This window comes from Chamaea fasciata, unplaced genomic scaffold (assembly GCF_029207755.1).
Source record: "Chamaea fasciata isolate MVZ Bird 193981 ecotype frontalis unplaced genomic scaffold, bChaFas1.0.hap1 SCAF_4, whole genome shotgun sequence".
NCBI lineage: Eukaryota > Metazoa > Chordata > Aves > Passeriformes > Sylviidae > Chamaea > Chamaea fasciata.
The window spans coordinates 38696946-38719871 of NW_027094089.1; the positions used below are offsets into that span (position 1 = coordinate 38696946).

The 22926-nt window shown below is 37.9% G+C and overlaps 1 protein-coding gene across 1 annotated transcript in view; it reads left to right on the forward strand.

Moving 5' to 3' along the window:
- Positions 1-22926, forward strand: part of TRPM3 (transient receptor potential cation channel subfamily M member 3) — a 286642-nt gene that overhangs the window by 192083 nt on the left and 71633 nt on the right. Inside the window, exon 8 of the mRNA XM_066181327.1 lies at positions 9935-10058. Coding sequence (XP_066037424.1) covers positions 9935-10058 — 124 coding nt within the window. The remainder of the gene's footprint in view (positions 1-9934; positions 10059-22926) is intronic.

Sequence of the window (22926 nt, forward strand, 5' to 3'; positions counted from 1 at the left end):
TCTATTAGCAAATGGTGAAGCTTTCTTGGCCCACAGCCTTGTGGCTGCCCTAACCTGTTCCTTACCTGACAGCTGCAAGCACCCTCAGAGGTTTTCCAGGTGTTCAGCAATGATCATGGACTTGGTCCTCTCCGAATTTCCCAAAGCAGAACTCAGTTTGATGACCAGAGGAGAAAATAACAAATAGAGAGAAGATTTAACAATTTTAGGACAAAACATAAAAGTGGAAGCAAAAATTTGACAGATTCTTATAGCTAAGAGCTGTTTCATCCTTTTTCTAAAAGTAGAAGGTCAGGATTCCCTGGGACTCATTTTTGTGTGTGTTAGAATGTGTGGGGGTATATATATTCACACACAGAGTAAGCAAATAATAAAATATAAATCTTCAATCATTGAGCTCTAGACCAAGCAATAATATGTGTTTTAGAAATAAATGTGATCATGAACTCACTCAACCTAAAACACGTTCTGGGAAAATGATAGTTTTCCACAAATACTTAAATTCATTTTATATTCAGGTTCATGCTTAGTCCTGCACTGCATCTGTGATACATACAAATGAATGTGCCAGGTTTCGCTGAATCTTTGAGGAGTTATTTCTGTTTTCAGTGACCTCACTGGTAACACTTCACATAACCTTACTCAAATACGCTTTATCCATTTATTTGCTATGTACATCTACTTTTTCTGTGTTCTGATGTCATCATAAAAAAATAAAATCCAGGGGGTGAATGAACTAATTTCTTTCAATCTATAAATGGGGCTTATATGAAAGACATTTTACAATGACCTGTAGTGACAGGACAAGGGGCAATGATTTTAAACTGAAAGGGTAGCTTTAGACTGGACATAAGTAAGATATTCTTTACTGTGAGTGTGTTGAGGCACTGGCACAGGCACACGCAGGAATTGTTCCTGTCCATGTTGGATGAAGCTCTGAGCAACTTGGTTCAGTGAAATGTGTCCCTGCCCATGGCAGGGACATTGAAATTGGATGAGCTTTAAAGAATCCTTCCAACCCAAACCATTCTATGATCCCATGATTTTGTGTTGCTGTGGTTCTATTTCAACAGCACAAACTCCTGCCTGTAGTATAGGCAAGTTATAGTATCAATAGAGGCAGAAGCAGCAGTTTCTTCCCTGAGACTCTCATATCTGGCTTTGTGAAAGGTATTATTCTGTCTTACTATGGGTCTTCTTATTGTGGGGGTCCCACTCCAGGTTGTTTGCTGCAACATTATCAACCCACAAAATTCTCTTCACTTTGCACTAAATAAAATGCAAACTATGAAATTTGCTAAACTAGCTAGTGGAAATTTATGTGTGCTCATCCTAGTTCAGAAAACCTCAGTCTGGCATGCATTTGTATTTTTAATAATATCAGAAGTAAAACAATATCATTATACTCATAAAAATATTTTATCCAATTACATTATACTTCAGGTACAAATTGGATCCGTTCCTCCCCTCTCTAACTCACGTTTGAATAGTGCTTAGCACTATGAGCGGAATATCAAATAATTGCCATGTTAACTGAATTCAGATAGTAGCTTTTATTTTTGGATAGACTCTAAGTAGGTTGTACAAAACTGTGTTTATTAAACTCTAAATCAAGGTAATACATCTAAATTGCATGCAGTTTCATTCTGCAGTCTACTGTGCAATCAGACTATCAAGTGAAAAACCTATTTTAATTCTGGCTGCTTGTCAGAAGCAAGGTATTCTCTGAGACACAGCGAATCTTCCAGCTGATACCGAATGGGTACCTGATTTAAATTATTCAACACTTACATCATTAATGGCAGAAACAAACTGACTTGTATATTTGTATTATTATGCTGGTTTTGCACAATCTTAAATTCTAACTCACAGCAGCCCAACAAGGATTAGTTTTTTATACATAAGAATGTGTACATATGTGTACTAAGCACTGCTGTGACTTCTGTCAGCTTTTAAGTTAATTTAAAAGTTTGTTTCCATGGGGAGAATAACTATGTCTGTAGATGAAGAAGAACAAATACATCTCTCTGCTTGAGTTTTGATCAGTGTTGTGCCAATCCATCCATTTAAAGAAATCCTTTAGTGTGTTGAACAATTGCCTATCTGACCAATAGGTCCCTTTGTATTGGGTTTCAAAGAATTTTGTTGTACCAGTCTTACCTCTTTGTTAATTATTCTTCCTAGAGCATTCCACATGTCAGAAAAATGAATGATTTCTTATATTAATGAGGGTGCGGTACCCCTTTACAATGGCAATGCCCGTGCATCTTTGAAAAGACAGGAGACAAGCTTCAATCTGCCTTTTCAAGGCCTAACTGTAGGCATTCCTCATGACTGGGCAGACATTTCACTCCCATAGGACAACCTTTGGGTAGACATTTTCACTGCAAATGCAGCCTCAGTGGAGGAGGCTGCCAGCTCCACCCCGAGCTGTGCTCACCACTCTGCCAGGCACTACAAGCACAGCAGAAGGAATTGTGGACCACACCTTGAAGGAAAGGTGTCTTTGGGGGAAAATCAGTTTTGAGGTCTCATTGTCTCAACTCTCTCATTTAAGTTTCAGGAGGAGGCAAGACTTGTGAAGTTGCCCACTGTGCTGAGGTTTCAGCATTATGAGTGTCAGATATGCAGTACTAACACAGGGAGAGTTTAAGTTTATTAGGACCTTAATATCAGAGACTAAATTTTGCCTTGCTGCGGAAAAATCTGAAACTGAGTTTTAAGAATGCAGTAGGTGGCTACATTTCAGTACAAGTAAATGAAATTCTCAGAGGTAATTTGGTGGACCTGAGTGAATTCTTGGTACCTTTTACATTTTGATGACAAACAAGCTATATATCCACAGTATAACTTTAATAAGAAGGCATCTTAAATGCAACATTCCTCATGTAGTGAATTTGAAGAATTGGCTACTTTTCACTGTTGGCCTTGATTTAAAGGTCAGGTTTTACAGGCTCTGAAGCCCTTATTTTTTATTTTACTAGAAAATATGATGAACAGCATTGAGGGGTGACAACATAAGATCAATCATAAACATGTAAATTTAGTCCCTACTAAGTCCTAAGTAAATATCTTCATTGGTAGTTACTCTCTTCCACATACAGCTGGAGTATTTTGGATTGTATAATCAAGGATGGGTGCCTTTTCATTTCATTTACTTGCATAAAAGCAAAAGCTGAATGTAAAACAAATGCAAAGTGCAACTTTAAATGAATATTTTGAAGCTTTTAATTCTCAGAGATATTCTTTTTTCTTTATTAAATACTGAATTTAAAGTCAGAGAAATGAAACACTAGGTTAAAACTATGTCCCTTCTTAGAAAAATATTTCCCTACAGAATGAGAAATTACTTGCAGTGTTTGAATGCAGTCTCCCAGCTGAATTTATAGCTCATTAACTACTCTATCATTTCTACTCCTGCAAGCATGAGACCCTTAAGAGTTCAATTTAATCATAAAAATGATTAAAATATGTACTACTTGCCATTAAAATGTACTAGTTGCCTAACGTTCACAAGGAAATATCAAACATTCTCTGTGCTTTAAATAAGCATCCTTTTATGAGAGTCATTAAAGATTGTCTTTGGACTGATCTTTCTCTGGATCCTCTGTGGCATCATTTTTAGGCTTCAAATCTGAAGAATATTATTTAAATCCCTTTTTGCTAATAGGCAAAGCACAGGAATTTTTCACTTTGAGCAAAAGGGATCATAATGTATGATATGGTTCTTCAGTATCCCCTGTGGTGTCTACCACATCATAAGGAATCATGGATCCCAATCATGTCTGAATTAATTTGTAAAATTCTTTTCACATTGCATATTTTTATATCATTCATTTTCTCTTGTAGCAAAGGGCTTTGCAAATCAAAACCTGGACAGAAGAAGGTCAATTTGTTGACCTTGGGAGGGTCAATATGTTCATCTCTCTTCTGGTGAAGAAACAACCATTCAATAAACTATAGGCAATGAAAAATTATGTAGAACAACTACCAGTGAAGGTCTGCAGTGAAGCTGATTCCTCATAAAAGCTCACAGAATTCATCTTTGTTTGAATACAATGAAGGAATAATTACATTTATTAGCTGTCGTTTCTCAGAACATATGATATGCAAAATATGTGGATTTGAAAATGTGTAAAAAATTCAGCCAGTCCCACAAATTTGCACAATTGTATCTTATTTGTAATTCCAGTGGAAGAAAATATGAGCAGAACCTCTGGTCATATTTCTTACATATGGTGTGATTGTCTAGAGTGCAAATCATAAAACAAAAAATCCCCTAAGCTTCCTATAAGGAAGGACAGGGAATAGTTTTCGTATCCCACTGATATTTTATGGATATATTTACCTTATCCTGGGAAAAAAATACTTCAAAAATGAAAAGTTAAAAACAGATCATGTTCAATCTATTGAGTGAAGTGTATTATTTAAAGACATTTCAAAGCATTTTGAGAATAATACATTTTAAAAAATCTATGATACATTTTGGAAGTGGGCTAGAGCATAATCTTTGTAACTCTCTAGTACATCGTGTGATTCCAGTACTAAAAATCTTTGAAGAAAAAAGAAAGCTAAACAAGTTAGGTTGTGGACTATAGGCCTGATCTTTCTCCAATGATCACTACAAAATCATATGCCATGAGTTTGAATGATTAAGTGAAATGTCTCTTATCTCCTCAAATATTAGGCATAACTTAAAAAATATATTTCTGAGGAGGGAATCAGCCAAAATGTTGTCATCTGTCTTCTGCATGAAGACAGCATGTGAAGCAATGAAGAAAGTTTTACTTCAGTTTAATCACCCAATACATCTTGGACAGAAACAGAGTATTGCCTTTTTTACCTTGTCAGTTCAGGTTTTTGAAGTGGCCTCTCCTGATTGATCTGAAGCAGTGAATCATAGGAACATAGAATAGTTTTGATCGGAAGGCATTTTTAGAGGTCACCTAATCTGACTCCCCTGCCCTGGGCAAGTTCATCTTCAAGCAGATCAGGTCGTTCAGAGCCCTCTCTGACCAGACCTCAAATGTTGCCGGGGATGGGGCACCTACCAGCCCTCTGGGACACTTCTTTCACCCTTTTATCATCCACGTTGTAAACATCTTCTTGTTTGTATCTAATCTAAATCCACACTTTTTAGTTTTAAAAGCATTGTTCCTTGTTCTATTACAACCGACCCTGCTACTGAGCCTGTCTCATCTTTCTTTCAGGCACCATTCAGGTACTCAGAGGCTTTAATAAGGTTTCCTCAGAGCTGTCTTTTCTCCAGGCTGACCATCCCCAACTCTCTCAGCCTTTCCTCGTAGTCAGAGGACTGGAGAGGAGCGCCAACCCTCTGATCAGCAACATGGCCTCCTCTGGACCTGCTCCAGCAGGTCCATGTTCTTCCTGTGCTGGGGGGCCCCAGAGTTGGATCCAGTGTTCCAGGTGGGGTCTCACCAGAGCAGAGAAGAGGGGCAGAATCCTCTTCCTTGCCCTGCTGCCCACGCTGCTTTGGATGTGGCCCAGGACACAATTGTTTTTCTGGGCTGTGAGTGCACACTGTCGGCTCTTGTCCAGCCTTTCACACAGCAGGCCCCAGGCCCTTCTCCAGAAGGCTGTTTCTAATCTCTTCATCCCTCAGCCTCTCTTGCTGCTGGGGGTTGCCCCAACCCAGGTGCAGGCCTCTGCACTTGGCGTTGGTGAGCTGTCATGTACCTAAGCCTTTTCTTTGTACGTTATTGCCAGTTTGCAAGCCTTGCTTACCAAATGGAGTAAATGCTTTCTTCAACCTTCTTTTTCTCACTTATATACCTGTATAGAAGCTCTTCCTGTTATTCTGTGTATCCTTTGCCAAGTTCAGCCTCTACTTTGTCTTGGCTTTCAGCACCCCATCCTGTGGAACTGGGCTGTGTCCCTAAACTCTTTCCAGGTTACCTGTACCTTTTCCATTGATGGTGCATTTTCTGCCTTTTTTTAGTTTAACCAGCCGGTCTACAGTCATCCATGGTGGTCTCTTGCCTTCTTTGCCTTATTTCTTTCACCTGGGGATGGCTCATTCTTGTGCTTTATGAGAAGTGTCCTTAGAGATTTGCCAGCTTTGTTCTACTCCTTGAGGGCGATTTCCCAGAGCAGTTCTGATGCCCAGAGAGCAGTTTCCCAGGCGATCCTATTGACTAACTCCTTGAGTCCATGCATGGGGCTTTTTTCCTTAAAATTCAGGGTCCTGATTTTTCTGGAAAACCATACAGTTCAGTTCTGATAATGTGATGTGTCAAAACTGAGGTTGGCATCTTCTGAAAACAAGCAAACAAGCAAAGAAAACATACCCACACACTCTTAGGCAACAATTGTGAGTAAATCTTATTTCTGAAAATAAATGTAAATGTATAAAGCTCTTCTTTAGATGACAGGGTTTTGACATGAGGTACCTAAATTCCATCAGGAATCCAGAACCTATGAGAAAGGAAAAAAAAAAAAAAAACAGAATACACCTGGACTGGTAGGATAATGGGCATGTCTTATGCATTTAGGGAGTTAAAGAACAGTTTCCAACTTCATGAGGAATGAAAAAAATGAACAGGTTGTTTTGTAGTACATTTTGTTTAGGCAGAAACAGTATTTTTTCCATGTCAAGTTAGTGGAATTCAGAAAATCATGCCATCAAAATTTCCCAAAAAGGATTTTATTGGCATGTTGCAATGTATTTTTAAAACTGAAGCCTACTAGAAAGATGATAAAAATACTGTCTTTTTCCGACACTATTCAGTCTATGCTGACTTTGATGGAAGTCGTAATTGTAGTGTTTCAGTCTGGTAAAGTAGGTCCATCTTTTTTTCCCTGAATCTAAAACTACGAATCCATGACTTTGAAAAGCATGTATTTAACATGTGTATGTGTAAGAAACGTGGTGGTTTCAAAGGAGATAAATCATCACCCAGCCTGCAAATCTCAGTTGTTTTACTCACAGTACTCTGTGAAATTATTTGTTTAGCATCCAAATTGGATTTGACATGTGCATCACAGATTTAGCCTTTAATAGCATGGAACAGTTTGTGTTTGCCCCAACTTGGTTACACAATTGGGAACTTTGATTTGACGCCTTCTAACATTTATAGACTCCTAAGGAATAAAAGGGATACATTCTTGATATAACTGATTTCAGTGCACACAAAGCTATGATTACTCTATTGGAAAGATTGCTATTATTCTTTATGTTTCTGATTAACCACTTTAAGTTTTTGGTCTCACAAAGACATTTAATAGGCTTGATGTACATTTGCAGACCAAGGAGACGTTAAAGAAAAACATTTAGTGAGCGCAGAAAATTGCATGATCAAATTATGACTATAAGAAGTTTCTGAGCAGCAGTACTTTAATAGATGTTTTACCCTGTGGTTAGGGAAGCACTCCTTCATTTTTTGGGTTTTTTAAATTCCTGTATTTTTCACATGAAGTTTGTTTTACATGCTGCTTAAGCTAAAGCTGTTATACAGTTTCTGAGAGCTTTAATTCAAGAAAGAAAAGGGATGGTTGCTCAGGACACAATTCTGTTTTCACTCAATGAAACTTTCTCTTGCTTTCTGTGTGTGTTAGCCTGAAAAAGAGACAATTTCTGAAATGAAATTTCAGGTTTGGATTCTACTTTTTTTTTATAAGAAAAATCAGATTATTATAAGAAAGTGGGATGGTTTCCATTCCAGAAACTCTGGAAATGTTTTCTGAAATTTTTCATTTGAGAATCTTCCAAGTCCATGTAATTTTTCATATAATTTTCATACTCTTTCATATGTTTCACTTTCATATATAGTTTCCAAGGGAAATTGGATATTTATATTAATCTCTTTAGCTTCTCCAGGTGATGTTTTTAGGAAACTTGTTCACTGTGAATAACCTCTTTTTTCTTTCTTCATTTGAGGGATGGAAAATTGCATAGTTCTGACCCACTTGTGAATACGTTTTGTTTGATTAAACCAAATTTCCAACATTTTTTTTTCAAGATCCTAAAGTCAGTTTTTATATTATATATGACCTACTAATCTGCAACTCAAAGTATGTTAATGCTTGTCCGGGTATCAGTCTTTCCAACCTGATTCTCTTCAGCACAAAGTCCTACATTTCTACCTGTATTCTTGGCATCTTGTTTCATGTCCCCATGTGCTTGCAGCATCCTTGCTCCTGTACAGGAAGTCAAGTTATCTCTCTTATAATTCCCACACAGCAAGTCCTCTGCTGCCAGCTCCAGCGTTGTCCACCAAGAGGGCTGGAAGTCTTAACTCATTATGTCTTGCCTTTCTGTGAGGCAGGCAGGTCATGCTGCAGGGAAGGAGTGCTCGCCAAATGTATAAGCAGTAGATGCATTGTTGCTGCCTTTCCAGTATCGCAGGAAATAGCACATCTAGGGCCAGACTGCTCCTAGAAGAAAACAGGAAGAGCAGAGGTAGACTCACCACTCAAAGGGAGTCTATGATAAAGTAGAAGACAACGGCAGAAGCCAGGCCTAGAAAGAACAGTCTAAACACGGTCTAAAATGGACAGCATGGTCTAAAACCCCATGTAAATTCCTTTTAATCCAAACACACAGACATATGCCTTCCAGGCCTCTTTTTGAAATCAAAATTCTATTCAACAGGAGTATTTATAGCCAAGATCAAATTCACATGGTAGAGAACATATGCATTCCATATGCTAGATCTTCTATTTACTTTCATGCCCTTCTTTTCCATTTGTTGCCTCTTCTCACAACGTTTGCTGCAGGTATAAAGACTAGATAATGAAACCAGATTTGAAAGTCAGTGGTGTAATGAATATCCTGCAGTCTCATTTGTGCCTCCTCATTGCAGAGAAGTACAGGCAACTTTAGGCAATAGTATGCAAAAATGATGGGTTCAGTCATTGTTCTCCCAAAGCAGCTGCCATAAGCTAACAATGCTTACAGCTGCTTATAACTGCTGCTTCTGATATTTCTCTGCAGTTACTGCAGGACTAAATATTTTTTTAGCTTCTGGCCTAAAATATGAGACATGAAGATTATCTGATTTTCACTCCACTGGATGACTTATTCCATGAAATATTCCAACTTTAGCCAATTTGAAACACTGAGATATAATTTTAAAGTGAGAAAACTGCTGTAGTGTAGAGGCATCAAAGGATACATGTTCTAAATTAAAGGCCACTACTTCGTAATTTTGACATTGAGAACTGAAATGTTTCATCCAGAAAAGTTCTGAGGAATAGGCTTTTTGTTAGGAAGAGGTAGGGTTCAGGTACTTGCATTTCACATACTATTGCTGTTTATTTCTGCAGTTGGGCCTCTTTTTGCAAGTATTGACCTTAGTACTGAGGGGCAATACAAAATGGGTACTCTTGAGCTCCCATTTGTTGTTGAGAAGGTCAACATGACCAAAATCAAAATGTTTTCTTTGAGTGGAGTGAGAAACAGAAATTTGTTTGCTTGTGAGGTCCTGTGTAGCATCAGTAGGGTGAGTTGACATACTCAAACTAAAAACAAAACCACTGAAAACATAAATGCTCCCAGGTTCATAAAATTAACTAGGAGTTGAATTTTTCTAACTCACTGATAGAAAGGAGTCTTGAGTTAACTTTAAAGTGTTGGTCTCCCTCAAATTCAGACTTGTCAGTGTGGTTGTTTTTGTTAGGAAATCCCACAGAGCTGATAGTTTGAATGACCTTCTGTCATGCAATATGTGGGAACTGATATGAAAACTTTGTAGATGAGGGGCCTCAGCACAATCAACATGTTTTCCTAGAACAGTGTTTTCCAATTCATCTCTTATGGTTTCAGCAATCCCTGACCTTGAAACCTGCCCAAAACAACCTTCAGTGATCTGTTGATTTATTTTTTTTTACCTTTGTCCCTGAAAACAGTTGAAATGAAGTTACAATATTCCCTCATGTCTGTTTTTTTACTTAATCTTTTCTTTTTGAATTTCAGACTTATCAACGAGTCTTTGAGGGACCAGTTGCTAGTTACCATCCAGAAGACTTTCACATACACCCGAACCCAGGCACAGCACCTCTTCATAATCCTCATGGAGTGCATGAAGAAGAAAGAGCTGGTATGTTGAGTTCAATGCATTGTTTTGATCAAGTCTTTTATGTGCCTGTTGGAAGGTATCACAAATCTGATCTCTGTTATCCAGACTCTAAAGTGATATCATGCTGTGGTTTTGTTTGCTTTACTCAATATTTTTGCATTTGAAGTGATGAATGCAACAGATCTGTTGCCTTTTGTAAATTCCTCTACTTTTCATTTGACAGCATAGAATCCAGCTATTACTATTTTTCAGTCATCCTCCTGCATATCATTACTAAAATTCTACCTCATGCAACTGGAGAGCAGAAGAAGGCATAATTATGCATCTGTCCCTGGCATTGTATTTTTAAGATACTGTAGAGCTGCAGAAGTATCACGAGGGCTATTACATTACTGTGGAGAAACATGACATGAAAGGAAAGCAGCTTATCCCTGAGGCTTGTGTTCTGCAGTGGCAAGGCTGTCCTTTGAGCACATGCTTGTATTCTCTTGAAGAGCATGAGATCTTTCAACAGTTTCTTGGACATCAATGAGGCTGCTTTTGCAGAAATATTTTTGAAGAAAAAGCACATTGTAAAAAATTGCAATTCATTTCTGGAGGCTTTTATTTGTCACAAACTGACTGGACAGACATGCTTCAATTCTATAACCTAATCTTTCTTCTAAGGTTTGGGTTTGGTTCACATCACAGCTTCTGGGAGCTCCAGGTTGACGATAGTGCCCTAAAATGAATTTGCTGTTATATTTCTGATCAGTGATTAGCAGAGTGACTTTTTTAGGGTAAGAGCATTAATTATTATGTAGCCATTTCAGTAGCAGTAATAATAATAATAGTAGTGGTAATAATAATAACAGTAGTAATAATAATAATAACACCTCCTTGTAAACCACTGTTCTGCATATAGACATAAAAAACATACTTATAGATAGAAGATAAAAGAATGAGGAAGAGATGGAGGAAGGGAGAGAGGACCACAAAGGCAGGAATGAAGCAGGAATGATAGGTAGAAAGCAAAGGCAGACTTTGAATTATCTAGACTAGAAAATTGCAATTCTTGATTATTCCAGACGTCTAAATCCAGAACAAGTTTTCAGGCTTTGAACAAACCCTGCTACTGAAAAATAACTGTGAAGATTTTTTTTCTGCCGTATTCAGATCAAGATTTTCATTCCAAGCAAGGTTGTGTATTTGTTACAAGTTTCTTTGCAGACGTGCAACATCTGTTACCACTGACATTCTCTATCTCCTAATCTTGTGCAGAGCTATTAGTCAGGAGCTGGTGTGCCCAAAATTAAGTATTCTGAATTTGAATTTGTAACACTAGCCTAGCTAGATATAAAGATAATACCTTAGAACTGTTTTTTCTGTCTAGTACCTAAGTTGTACTTAGCCAATTCTAATATTGGTATGCTAGAAAAGTTTTATTTCTGAGTTGTGGTTGCTAGGCTAATGGTGTCCTGTAAAACTCACAGCCTCCAATATGTATGTAAAAGAAAGGTGGTGTTCGTGGTGCTGAAGGCAGCATAACCAGAGGAGATGGATGACCTTGGGATTGTGAAGTACTCCCAGGGGTGAGTGGTGGCTTCACCATTCCTACAAAGCCAGATGCTTCACACTGCCACATTTGTCCCAGCTTTTGTCCTTCCTCAAGCATGACCCTCTGATTTGGTTGTACTTTAGGCAAAACACTGCTTGATGAACTGACCATCATTAGTCTGATCAACCCATTGAAAAATAGAAGGAAGATGCAAAAGATTGTCTCAGAAAGCTCAGCAGCTGAATTGATCACGGCTGTTTTCTCTATGTGTGCGGTCAGTGTGCCTGCTATCTAATTTTGCTGCTGCTGGATTTAGCTGCTGGATTGATAGATAACAAAGTAGTCAGTCCAGGAGAGGCTTGTCTTATTTCTGTGTGCCACTAAATAATTGAGTACAAACAGGGTACAGGCAGGAAGATGCTCATAAAGTACATCAATACAGATGAATTACGGATGAGAATGAAAATAAAATGCAAGTAACAAATGTAAGGAACAAAAAGTTTTCTTGGAAATAATTGTTCCTTCTGTAGCTGCTTAAAGTGTGTGAAAATTGGCATCAGTTATATAAATCTGATGTAAATGTTGTAGCCAAGGAAAAAAACATAATCATAGCAAAAATTACCCCTTTTCTCAGACCGTGAGATTTTCCAAGTTCTGACACTTTGGACTTCAATCTTAAGTAATGGTCTCTGAAATGTATGCCCAGGAAGCATCATCATTATCATCATCATCATCATCGTTGTTGTTGTTGTTGTTAATAATAATAATAATAATAAGTTCCATTTACTTGATTAAGTTTAAAAATTTTCTTGAATAAAATCTGAAGTACACAGTATGAGTGAATAGGTGAGGCCCTAGAAGAGTGATCTAGGTGTGTTAGATTTGCAAGACAGAGCAATTTTCACTTCTCAATTCAAGGAATCATTTTTTGAAATTACATACTTATCTGAGTTGACATTACAAGCATTAGTTTTGTTCACAAATGTATTGAACCAAGGTGCTTCATGAGGACTTGGGTATAAAAATCGGTTTAAAATGAAGTAGACTACGCGTTTGTGTACATATAGCTGTAGATTACAAGGGTAAGGTAGTATTTTATGATTGTTTATGGAGATTCTCTATTGTCGCATTTACATGGAACTCTCTAAAAAAGTTTATTCCAAGAGTGTGAAGACTTACCAAAGCTAAGTAGTCAGGAAGCAGGCTAGGAGACTTCACTTTCAGGCCATCCCTTGAAAACACATTGTGTTGGGTAATAGCTCAGAAGTCTGTTTTCAGCTTTCAAAGGAGTATTTACTTGTGTGTCAATAAATAAATTAGTCTTAGTATTTTCCCTTAAAGACAGTAAATCTGGTGTCTGAATTTTCTGACTAATATGGGCTGCTCTACTCTTTTGGGAGCACTTCATTTTGCAGCTTGGGCTGGCATGTTACTGGAGTGCATTTTTCACAAATCAGGATGTGAATTTCTCAGAAGCCAGAATGTGTTTTCCAGCTAGCTGCATGGGTCTGTCTGTGGAGCTTCTCTGGGCAACCACTGGGAGAGGCTGCTTTGGGAAGCCAGGAAGGTCTGTGTCCTTGAAAGCAACCACACCTATGGCAGTGAGAGATGTTTGTCATAAAACTAGTTATTCCAAAATACTGTTTTGAGAGTGAATACACCTATCTTTTATCCATTGAATTGAAAATGAAAATTGTTGAGAATCAGGATAGGTCCTGTCTAAGCACCTTTGTAATAAAAAATGGCACATTAACTCCCGCAGTAAAGTGAATGCCACCTGCTGGCTAGGTTTGTTCTCTTATTACTACCATGGCCATTTTCCACTTAATTTGTTTCCTTGAATATTTGAAGTTTCAGTGTCTACATTAAGCAAACTGATAATGTCATTGCATGCTACTCCATTACAAGAAGGAATTGCAGAATGAAGAGAGTGTAGTCAGTGAGCATAATTTTGTGTGCATCCATTGATTCATGGAACACATTTCCACAAAGAGGCAAGAGATAAAATTTGATTAGTTTTCTGCTTAAAGAAAAAAAAAATAAAATCCCATCTCTAGCTCATGGCAGCAAGTAATAGACATTTTCTTCTTGCCTCTGTTGTTCCCTGTTGTTCCTGTGCCATAGTGTGTGGTTGCTGTGGCAATCATGATGGCTGCTCAGGGACCATACAAACCTTGCTTCAGCTTTCTGCTGCTGATGTGTATGGCAGTGGGTAGTTCCCAGTGACGTAATGTATAACTTGCATCTCTGGTGCTGTCAGATTCAAGCAAAGGAGTTGTCATGCTATAGTAACTGAGTGCATTGGGCTGAGATCAAGACAGCATGCATCATGCAGGTGCTTGCTATTTGTTGTGCTTTTATTTCAAACAGAAGTGGATCCCAATTTTCCCAAAATACACAGTGCATGAGAATGCTGTGTTGCAAGACTAATATTCAAATCCCAATGTTGCCACACTAATGTAGGGCTTTGACTCTTCTTAATGGTTATTTACACAAAGTACCGGGAAGCTGTTGAGTCATTGTTATGTCCTGGTCCACTTGGAAAAGGTTGTTTGATTTACTCTGAGCAGTGCATGGGAAAAAAAAACAGAATTCCTGGGAGGTTCAATATCAAAATTTTATTTGCAAACTTTAGAACATTAAGGTAAAGCAAGATACTTGGAAAATTTTAAAATGTAGCAATTTTGGTTAGAAATTCAGCAGTATAAAAGCATAAAAGTTAACACTAAAGAAAATGTATAAGGGAAAAGAAATAAAGAGAGTATAAGATTAGAAAGGTGTATTTTCACCACCTGTTGATCCAGAGATGAGAGTTGATTGTTGCAATTTCTGTATCTCTTGGTTGAAGCAATGATTGCAGTCTTGATCTGTTGAGGCTGGGGGAAGCCCATGAAGCACAAAGTCCAGTGGGTGGGGGAATGCCCAGGTACCGCTGCTGGAGTGGGGAGTTTAACACAGATAAATTAATACTATGGATCATGGGACACAACATTACAGCTCCCTCTTCATTCAGTGTAGTTGAGTCTATTATCAGATAGTATGAATACATTCAGGCTACATGGGAAGCTGAGCCACTTGTGTAAGGACATTAGCATGAAAAATAGCACTATCCCACCTCTCAGGATTTGCCGCCTTTCATCCTCTTCCCTTATCTTGTTCAACACTCAGCTGTAGCGTCCAGAGATGGGTGTGCACCCCCTCTGCACCTGGGAGATACTTGGAGCATCATCAGCAAAGCGTCTTGTACTTTTACAAATGGTTGATTGTTTGAATCATCAACCATCAGCATTCCAGTATCTCACGGTGATTTAGCGGTTTGTTTTCTGTAAGGACTACAAATAAGGCTTATTGGTCTTTGATGAAGGCTTCAGATCTCTGTGACTGAAAAGGCTACTGTAGCAAACCTGTCCATGTTTCTGGAAGAGTTCATACAGGGAAGACTGTGACTTTATTATATACTGGCTGCAAAAAACGTTGTGCTTGTCAGCTGGATGTGCAAGCTCAGTGAATTCATATGCTGGTTACAACTGTTTATTAGCATACACTTTGATCTGAATTAAATATTAGCTAAATTAGATGACTTTTAAGAATCTACTAGTATATTGTCACTATATTGTCTTTGGCACTTCCCACAGGTTAGAAGTTCATTTAGGTCTGTTTTTTTCAAGATATTTTTCCTCAATAAAATCATTTCAGCTAAGGGTTTTTTAATGCTGATGTAATTTTTTCTCTTACAGAGGAGGCTGAAGAGGGCTTGGTGTCTTCTCAAACAGTGCAAGTCAACTGTAGTTCTTGCAGCATAGTTGCTGTGAACAGCACATAATTTGGCAGCAGTAGGAAAGCATAACGTAACTGCTGGCCTGCTGGTTGCTAAAACAGCTCTCATTTCTCCCACGGAAACAGTCTGTGAAATTTCCAGCATGAAGTGTACTAAAGACAATTTGTTCTCTGTGTCCAAACTGATGTGCAAATCCACTTCATGGTTGACTGTGCAACTCCAGTAATTTTGGAGAAGGTTAAAACTCCTATCCAGCCCAGACAAATCAATAGGATTAATCTAGTACTTAGGTTCTACCTCTGTAAGTGTTAGGATGATGAGTAGTGGTTTTGAATTCTGCAAACCCCGCCTGATTTCTTTTCTGTAAAGAACTAAGACCGTATTTTGTGTTTTCAGCTGGCAAGAAGGCAGAAGTTAGCTGAAGCTAGTCATTGTTTCCACAGAGAACAAAAATCTAATCCTGGGAGTATTTTTTTCATTTCAGTAATTCAGAAAACAACTTTCATTAGAAAAAGAGCTATATACAAAAAAAGTAAAAAGTAAAAATAAAATAAAAATAAATTTAAAACAAACTAACTAAAACAACCCCCCAAAGCCCCCCCAAACCCCCCCCCCAAAAAAAAACCCCAAAAAACCCAAAAAACAAAAAAAAAAAACACCCCAAAGACAACTGTTGCATTACACCGAACCCTGGAAAAGCTTTTGATCATACCATCTGCTTTTCAGCTACTGTCAGATGAGGTAGGGCATCTGCTTTTAGAAACTACAAAAATACCTGACCTACCACAGAAGCAGAAGTGTGCAATTTAGTTATTGGGTCCATCCTGAACTTCTGCTGTGCCATCTTCATGTCTGGAACCTGTCTGCAAAGACAAATATTCCTTTTGTTGCTTACGTTCAGTAAACAAACATTTTCTGTTTTATTTGGTGCATACAGTGAAGTAATCTGGTAGATACTAAAGCAATTTAATACCAATCTTTTTACTTCCTATCTTCCTTCATGTTTTGTGGTTAAAATTGCAGCTACAGAAATAAAATTTAAAATGTTTCTTTTCCCTCTAAAAATATAAGCTTGTGAAAATATCCATTACCCCATTTACACTATTAACAGGTATACTGGGAAATGCACACTGAATTATTATACAGCTCTATGAATTTTCTGAATAAGGAAATTGAAGGCAAAGCAGTACTTGGTGGCACAGCAAAATTCCACATTAGATAATATAAACCAATTTTTGCAATCCGGGAATTGGAAGGGTTCAACACAGTATATATACTCCATGATAATATTCAGAAACCTTTCTTACTGCCAGGTTCTGTTGTGTCTGGGAAGTCATAATTTCTTTTATCTTTCTTAGAAAATAAAATTATCCTTTCTGTGGCTTCACATGGGGCTCAGAGACCAGTTCATTACTGCTGTAATACCTCAGTCAGAAACAAGGAGCTCACTGTATGAGATGCAGGGTTTCTGTGGATAAAGCACAAACTGCAAATTTGCTGTCCTACAGGAATTTCTCACACTGAGTGAGCTGCCTTTTCCAAGCATTGCCTATTTAATCTCACCAGCAAACCAGCTCAGAAGCTAATGGTATGTAGCTATTTTTGTTGCTTGGTCTCTGTGTGTTGTCATGATACTGTCAACCTCAATACAGAATAGCCATATAACTACATCATCTATAGCAAAGCAATCTGGGTATCTATCTCCCATGAGACTATTTGAAAACTGTTGCAAAGGAAGACTAGAAATTGAAGTTTAACATGGAGTAACAGTCCCCAGCATCAATACTGTTGCCACCCAATCAACTCACAATGCCTCCCTCTAAGGTCCGCATTTTCAGTTCAGATTAGAAGATGTAGGTGTGCACGGAAGTCTGGCAGACAATATTTTTTGGGGCCATGACTTGCATGATGCAATTTTCAGGATATACACCAATAGGAACAATCAAACTGACTTCTTGTTTTCTTAGAGTAAGAGAATATCCATCTCAGTGATGAATTTTTTTCTTAACTTCTGACTTCTGTATTTCAGAAGGTGTCTATTACATCTGTATCTTCCCAGTACCTCCAGGAACTCTCTAAACTAGAAGAGTTGCAGGAAGTGAACTACACTTCCTCCACATTTCTTGTTTGAATCAGGGTAATGGAAGACCTTGGATTATACCACTGTGTGAATGAAAATGTGTATCTCAGCAGTTAAAACCATTACTCATTTTCTGGGTGATTTTAACAAGTTTCTACGCTGCAAGTCCATACAAAATCATCTACATCTCTGCTTATCTCCACAGTCTGTGACGTGCACACTGCAGTGATTTAAGAGTCAATGTCTGACTTGTATTACCCTGCTTATATGCTTTGTGACCTACAATTTATATTTACTCATATATTGATGACTTTAAGCACAGAGACTGTTAATTCAGGCAGTGAAATGTCCTAATGTACTAGTATGAAACCTGTTGTGTAGGGGAAAAGAAATGAGTTTACTGCAAAACCATTGTTGGTCATTAATTCCACTGGAAATTATGCATATTCTATTCCATAATGTTGATAGTACTGTAAGACTTAAATTATATGTACATATCATAAAATACAAAAATTTTTCAATGGGACAGAGCTGTGAAATGCCCATAACCTGTTCTCTCAGTCATTAAGGCTGTCTCAGATGTCCAATCTGGAAAAAAAAAGGTACCAAATACAGGGAAAGCCAAGCATTTACAGTAACTTATGTCAATTGATGGCTCAATTGCAGAATTGCTGCCTTTCTTATAAGCATTGATTGTTTTGCTTTCTTTCTTTGCCAAAAAAAAGGGAAATGCTTTTAACTGGCCTCCTTTAATGTTTTGTTTTATCAAACTTTTAATTTTATTTTCAAGGTAATTTTCCTCTGAGATATTTAGGTAGGCCTAGCTAAGTTATAAATGTCAATATGTACTCTTGAAGCAGTTTCCTATTTTACTGAACCAAACTGTGTTCTAAAACAGGAGACTTTTAGGTTGCACTCACAACTGTGTCTGTGTTTGTGTAGAAAAGGAAGAGGTTTTATTCTGACTTATGTCACTGAGATGCATAGAAAAGTTTATATGTCAGAGGTGAAATTTAAAGACACTAAAAAATTTTCTGGAGGTAGCTAAAAAATCACTTCAAATATATTTTAAAGCACCCTATAGTTTCTCCTGACGTCATAATGAAATGATGATGAGAAACAATTGCATTTCTAAAAGCATGAATGATTGGCACTATTCTTAGAATGCTAAGTTTGTAAAGCAAGGACACAGTGCTTTCTTTGCTTTCATCACTGCTGTCCTGGTTTTTTCCTTCATCTTCAGCTATCCATTGTCTAGTCAGCAGGTACAGTCAATTTGAGGTTTAAAGAATATTTTTTCTTTTTCATCTCTTGTCTCTTTCATGACACAGGGCAAAACATCTTTCTCTGCAGTTGTGCACATCAGTTTTCCTCTGGTTTTGTTGATCTTTTCCTCTCCAAACAAACACATGCTAAAATTTTGAGCATATTTCAGCTCATGTTTCATACTCTGAAGTGGTTGAAGTTAACTATACTGTAAAAAAATAAATGTTCACATGATACAGAATGTGTTCCAAGTACTGCCTTGTGCTGCATAGCTATTCAAATTTAATCCTGGCACCTTACAATTACCTCAAAAATAATAAGCTCTTTCATTTTCTGTAGAGTTTTCGGAATAAATTCTGGGGGGTTAAAACAGTGCTGTGTTGGGAGGGAAAGATCACTTTTTGGCTAGTAAAGGCATGAAGCAAAGAACTGAATATGGTGGTAGTAGGAAAGAATATTTATGATCTGTCATTTGTTTTACCAAACACTGCTTTAGACTATTTTAGAACAGTTTGTGGATTCATTACCATCCTATGGCCTGGGAAATTTGCAGTTGATTATTATCTATTGTTCTTGCTTCTTATTCTGGGGGTAAAATCAACTTTGCCCATGTGCAGTACAAATTTGTACATACTGTCCAATGCATAGTGGCTTACATTGATGGAAGTTAATCATTTTTATATCCAGCTAGGCCTGAATATTGGAAGCTGTGACACAGTTATGATGGCTTAGGAAGCATTCTATAAAACAAAACAATCTTTTGTGTCTTACGACTTGCTAATCTGGGCACTGGCACTGCTTCTGTCTGTCTTCTGCTCAAGTCCTGTCCTCTTCTCACATGGTAGCTCTACTTCAGCCAGATGAGTACGGGACAGAGTGTGAACGTTTATTAAGAGCAAGTTTGTAGAATTCAGGAATTTTTAGCTTAGGACCCATTACAACCTACTACAGCTAATTCCTTGTCGTCTAACGTGTCTCAGTGCTCCTGCCATTTCATAGATTGTCTCACCTATGACCTGTGAAAATTACATTTTCCTTCTGTTTCACAACATCTTCCCTCCTCAGCATTTTTGGGAGGTATCCTTATCTTAGCTGGTCCTTTGATTGGTAGGTGCCACTAGGGACTACATATGGACAGCTGTAATTTATATGTCCAAGGTGACCCTGAATGTACATTCACAGAGAACTTGGGAAATCTCACATGGCAGTGTACTGTCTTTGTCTCTCTTCAGTGTGTTTCTGTCTCTTCTCTCTATTCAGTGCATGAATAATTTCTGAAAGTCTTTTTGGTATTCACTGCTTTCAGGTAAAATACTGTTACCTGACTTTCTCTTTAGGAGCTCAATGCAATATCAGCATGAAGACAGAAAAATAAAAGAATGAATGAACCACATAAGGCTAAACTGACCCTGCTGAACCAGAAATTATGTACAAGAAAAGGAAAGAAAAAGTAATCTGTCAAACAAGGATGGAACAGATAATAGACAGAAAGCAAAGTAGTTTTAAAATAGATGCTTTTGGCAGCATCCAAGTATACTTTCCTTCTGCTTTCCCCCAGCCCCTCTCCATCCTCCTCCCATCTTGCTTTTTAGCCTGATGCTCTTCTTTACTCCATCCTCTTCATTTTGACTTGCTTTCTACCTGCCCTGTGTGAAAATTAGGTTTCTGCCCTGCTGGACTCTAATTCTTTCTGGCAGTTATCACAGTGTGCCGTATCCTGCTTGCAAAGAAGGTCTGTTTTGGCTCAGTGATTTCCTACCACATTGTCCTAGGCAGAATGAGGATGCAGCTCGTTTATTTTCCTGGAAGTTAATCCTGTTCACATTAAGATACTTCTGTAAAAACTGAGGTATGAGGGTAGACCTTCCCAGGTTTTTTTTTTTTTGCTGGGTTGGTTGGTTGGTTTGTGGTTTGTTGCATGTGGAGGCAGGTTTAGTAGGGGGCAGGGGAGCATTTGTCTCTTCCTTCTTTTAAGGGCAAATCTCATGCATTTTACTTAGGCAGGTTTTGTGGAGGGAAATGAGAGGTAGTTTGTTATATCAGAAGTTTGACTGTCGGGTTCCAAGCACCTCCACCTGAAGGGAGTCCAGCTGCCCTCAGCTTTGAAAGTATCTGCAACTGTACTTTGCAAGGAGGTCACTATGGACACACCAAAAGAATTCAAGACATTTAGCAAGAATCCAGTTGCAAGAATCTAGTTGCTTATCAACTGATTTGCAGCTTGTTGGGCAACCTCCACTGATGATTCATTTGCCTGTTTCAGGTATGTCTTTCTGAAGATCTGTCTCTTCAGTTCTGTGCAATACAATTTTGTGTTTGTAAGGAATGATAACCCCAGCTTCTCTTGTATTTGCAAAGAGGAAAAGAAAAATACTTTTAAAAAAAATGCTTTCTGTTGGAAATCACAGTTCCTCACTGAGATGACTCAGAAAATTACCTGAAAAAGTTCTTTCAAGCCTATAAATAGTATGAACACTGAGGAAAGGAGGAAATCAGAAAAAGACTATCCCCAAATACTCAATGGGGTGGCAATGGAACAGAAAAAAAAATAATTTTTTAAAATAATTGAGTTTAACACCAACAACTGAAAATATCAGCTACACAGAGGTAATAATGTGGTCCCAAATTCTGCAGAAAAAAAAACGCACTACTTGATTTTGCGGTTTTTTTCTTCTTTGGATGTAAATTGGGTTTTGGTTCAAAAGAAACAGCTGACTAGGGTAAAAGGTAGCTTTACTCTCTAGCAGTTTCATTATGATTCTATGAAAAGTAGTAAACATTTTCATAGCTGCAATGTGAAACAGAGCAGCACAGAGAAAATTTCTTTTTAAAGTAGTCTTCCCTTTTCACAGCAATACAGAAGAATGTCTGGTGGTAATTTGACTAAAACTGCAACTCTCACCCCCTTGTTTCCTTTTGGTGTGTAAGCAAGTCCTCTAGCAAATATTACTTTTTAACACAAGCTTCTTGGGATTTATTATTTTCTAATGAAATGTGCTTGATTCCATATGCACACCCTACTAGGTTGTTCTTCCTTCTGTGTTTTTTTACTGTTAAAATTGCCCAGAGGGTACAACTCAACAACAGGCTTGAAGGGTCTACAGTAGGTAGATGAAAATCTCTTAAGCATTTTCTCTTCACTGAAAGAAGAAAGACTTTTTCTTTTTCTTAGCCATGAGTTATTAAATGCATTTCTAAGTCTTTAATTTTCTGTTATTTTTGCATCTACCAAGATGGAAGATGCTTACCTAGAAAGAGATAGCTGGCAATAGAGCTTAGTAACTCAGATATTTTCCTGTTTTTTAGTGCAGTAGCATCTGTATCCTATTCTAACAGGGCTCCAGCCAACATCCTCAGTGTGTTGCTTATCAGTTCTCTGCAGAGACTCACCCACCAATGTACTTGTAAGTAGCACTGGCAGGTTGTGAGATACATTAACGACTCTTGGAGTTAGGTGACCACATTGGAAACATAAAATTATTACCTGTTAACTCGGGAAAGAAAATACCAGAAGAAGAGGTCTCCAGCAAAACAGACAGGTTTTTTAAAACCTAAAGATATTTCTAAATGTAAATTCTGCATAAATCCTTTGGGACATGTCTGCATTTCCTCTTGCCTCTGACTACAGAAACTAAAGGTTGCTATATGTATTTCAAACCTTGCATACTTTCAGAAAAATGTCGTTTATCAACCCATCAATATCTGGTGCCAGGTAAAATATCTCTCAGGCTCAAGGAATAACAGTGAGAAGCATCTATTCTGAAGGAGAGACAGATGCCACCCAGCCAGTGGCTGTGGATGGATAGCTCAAACGGCCCTGTGTCTGCAGATATTTATAGTGTGAAGTCATTGATACATACTCAGATTTTTTGCTGTGTTCCGCTTTTCAGCCCAGGCCCCAGCCAGACTGTTTATTTTGGGTTGGTTCTGTGTTCTCAATGATAGCCTCAGACAATAGGATTAACCTCAGTTACTCCTACTTGATGAGGATCTGCCTGGACAAAAGTTCAACTACCTCAAATAGAAGGAGTGCCTCTGCCACAGAGAGCAAGCAGCTATGTACAGTGACTGTAAATTTAAACCTAAAGAAGAGGCTGAACATATTTGTTTACTGCCTCTGTGCATTCAGAAAAGACAGAAGTCCGCAATGCCAGCTGGATCTTTCAAGTCCTAAACTTCAGAGCATTTTGAAATTAAGTTAGCATTTGGTTGAGAACCAGCTGAATGT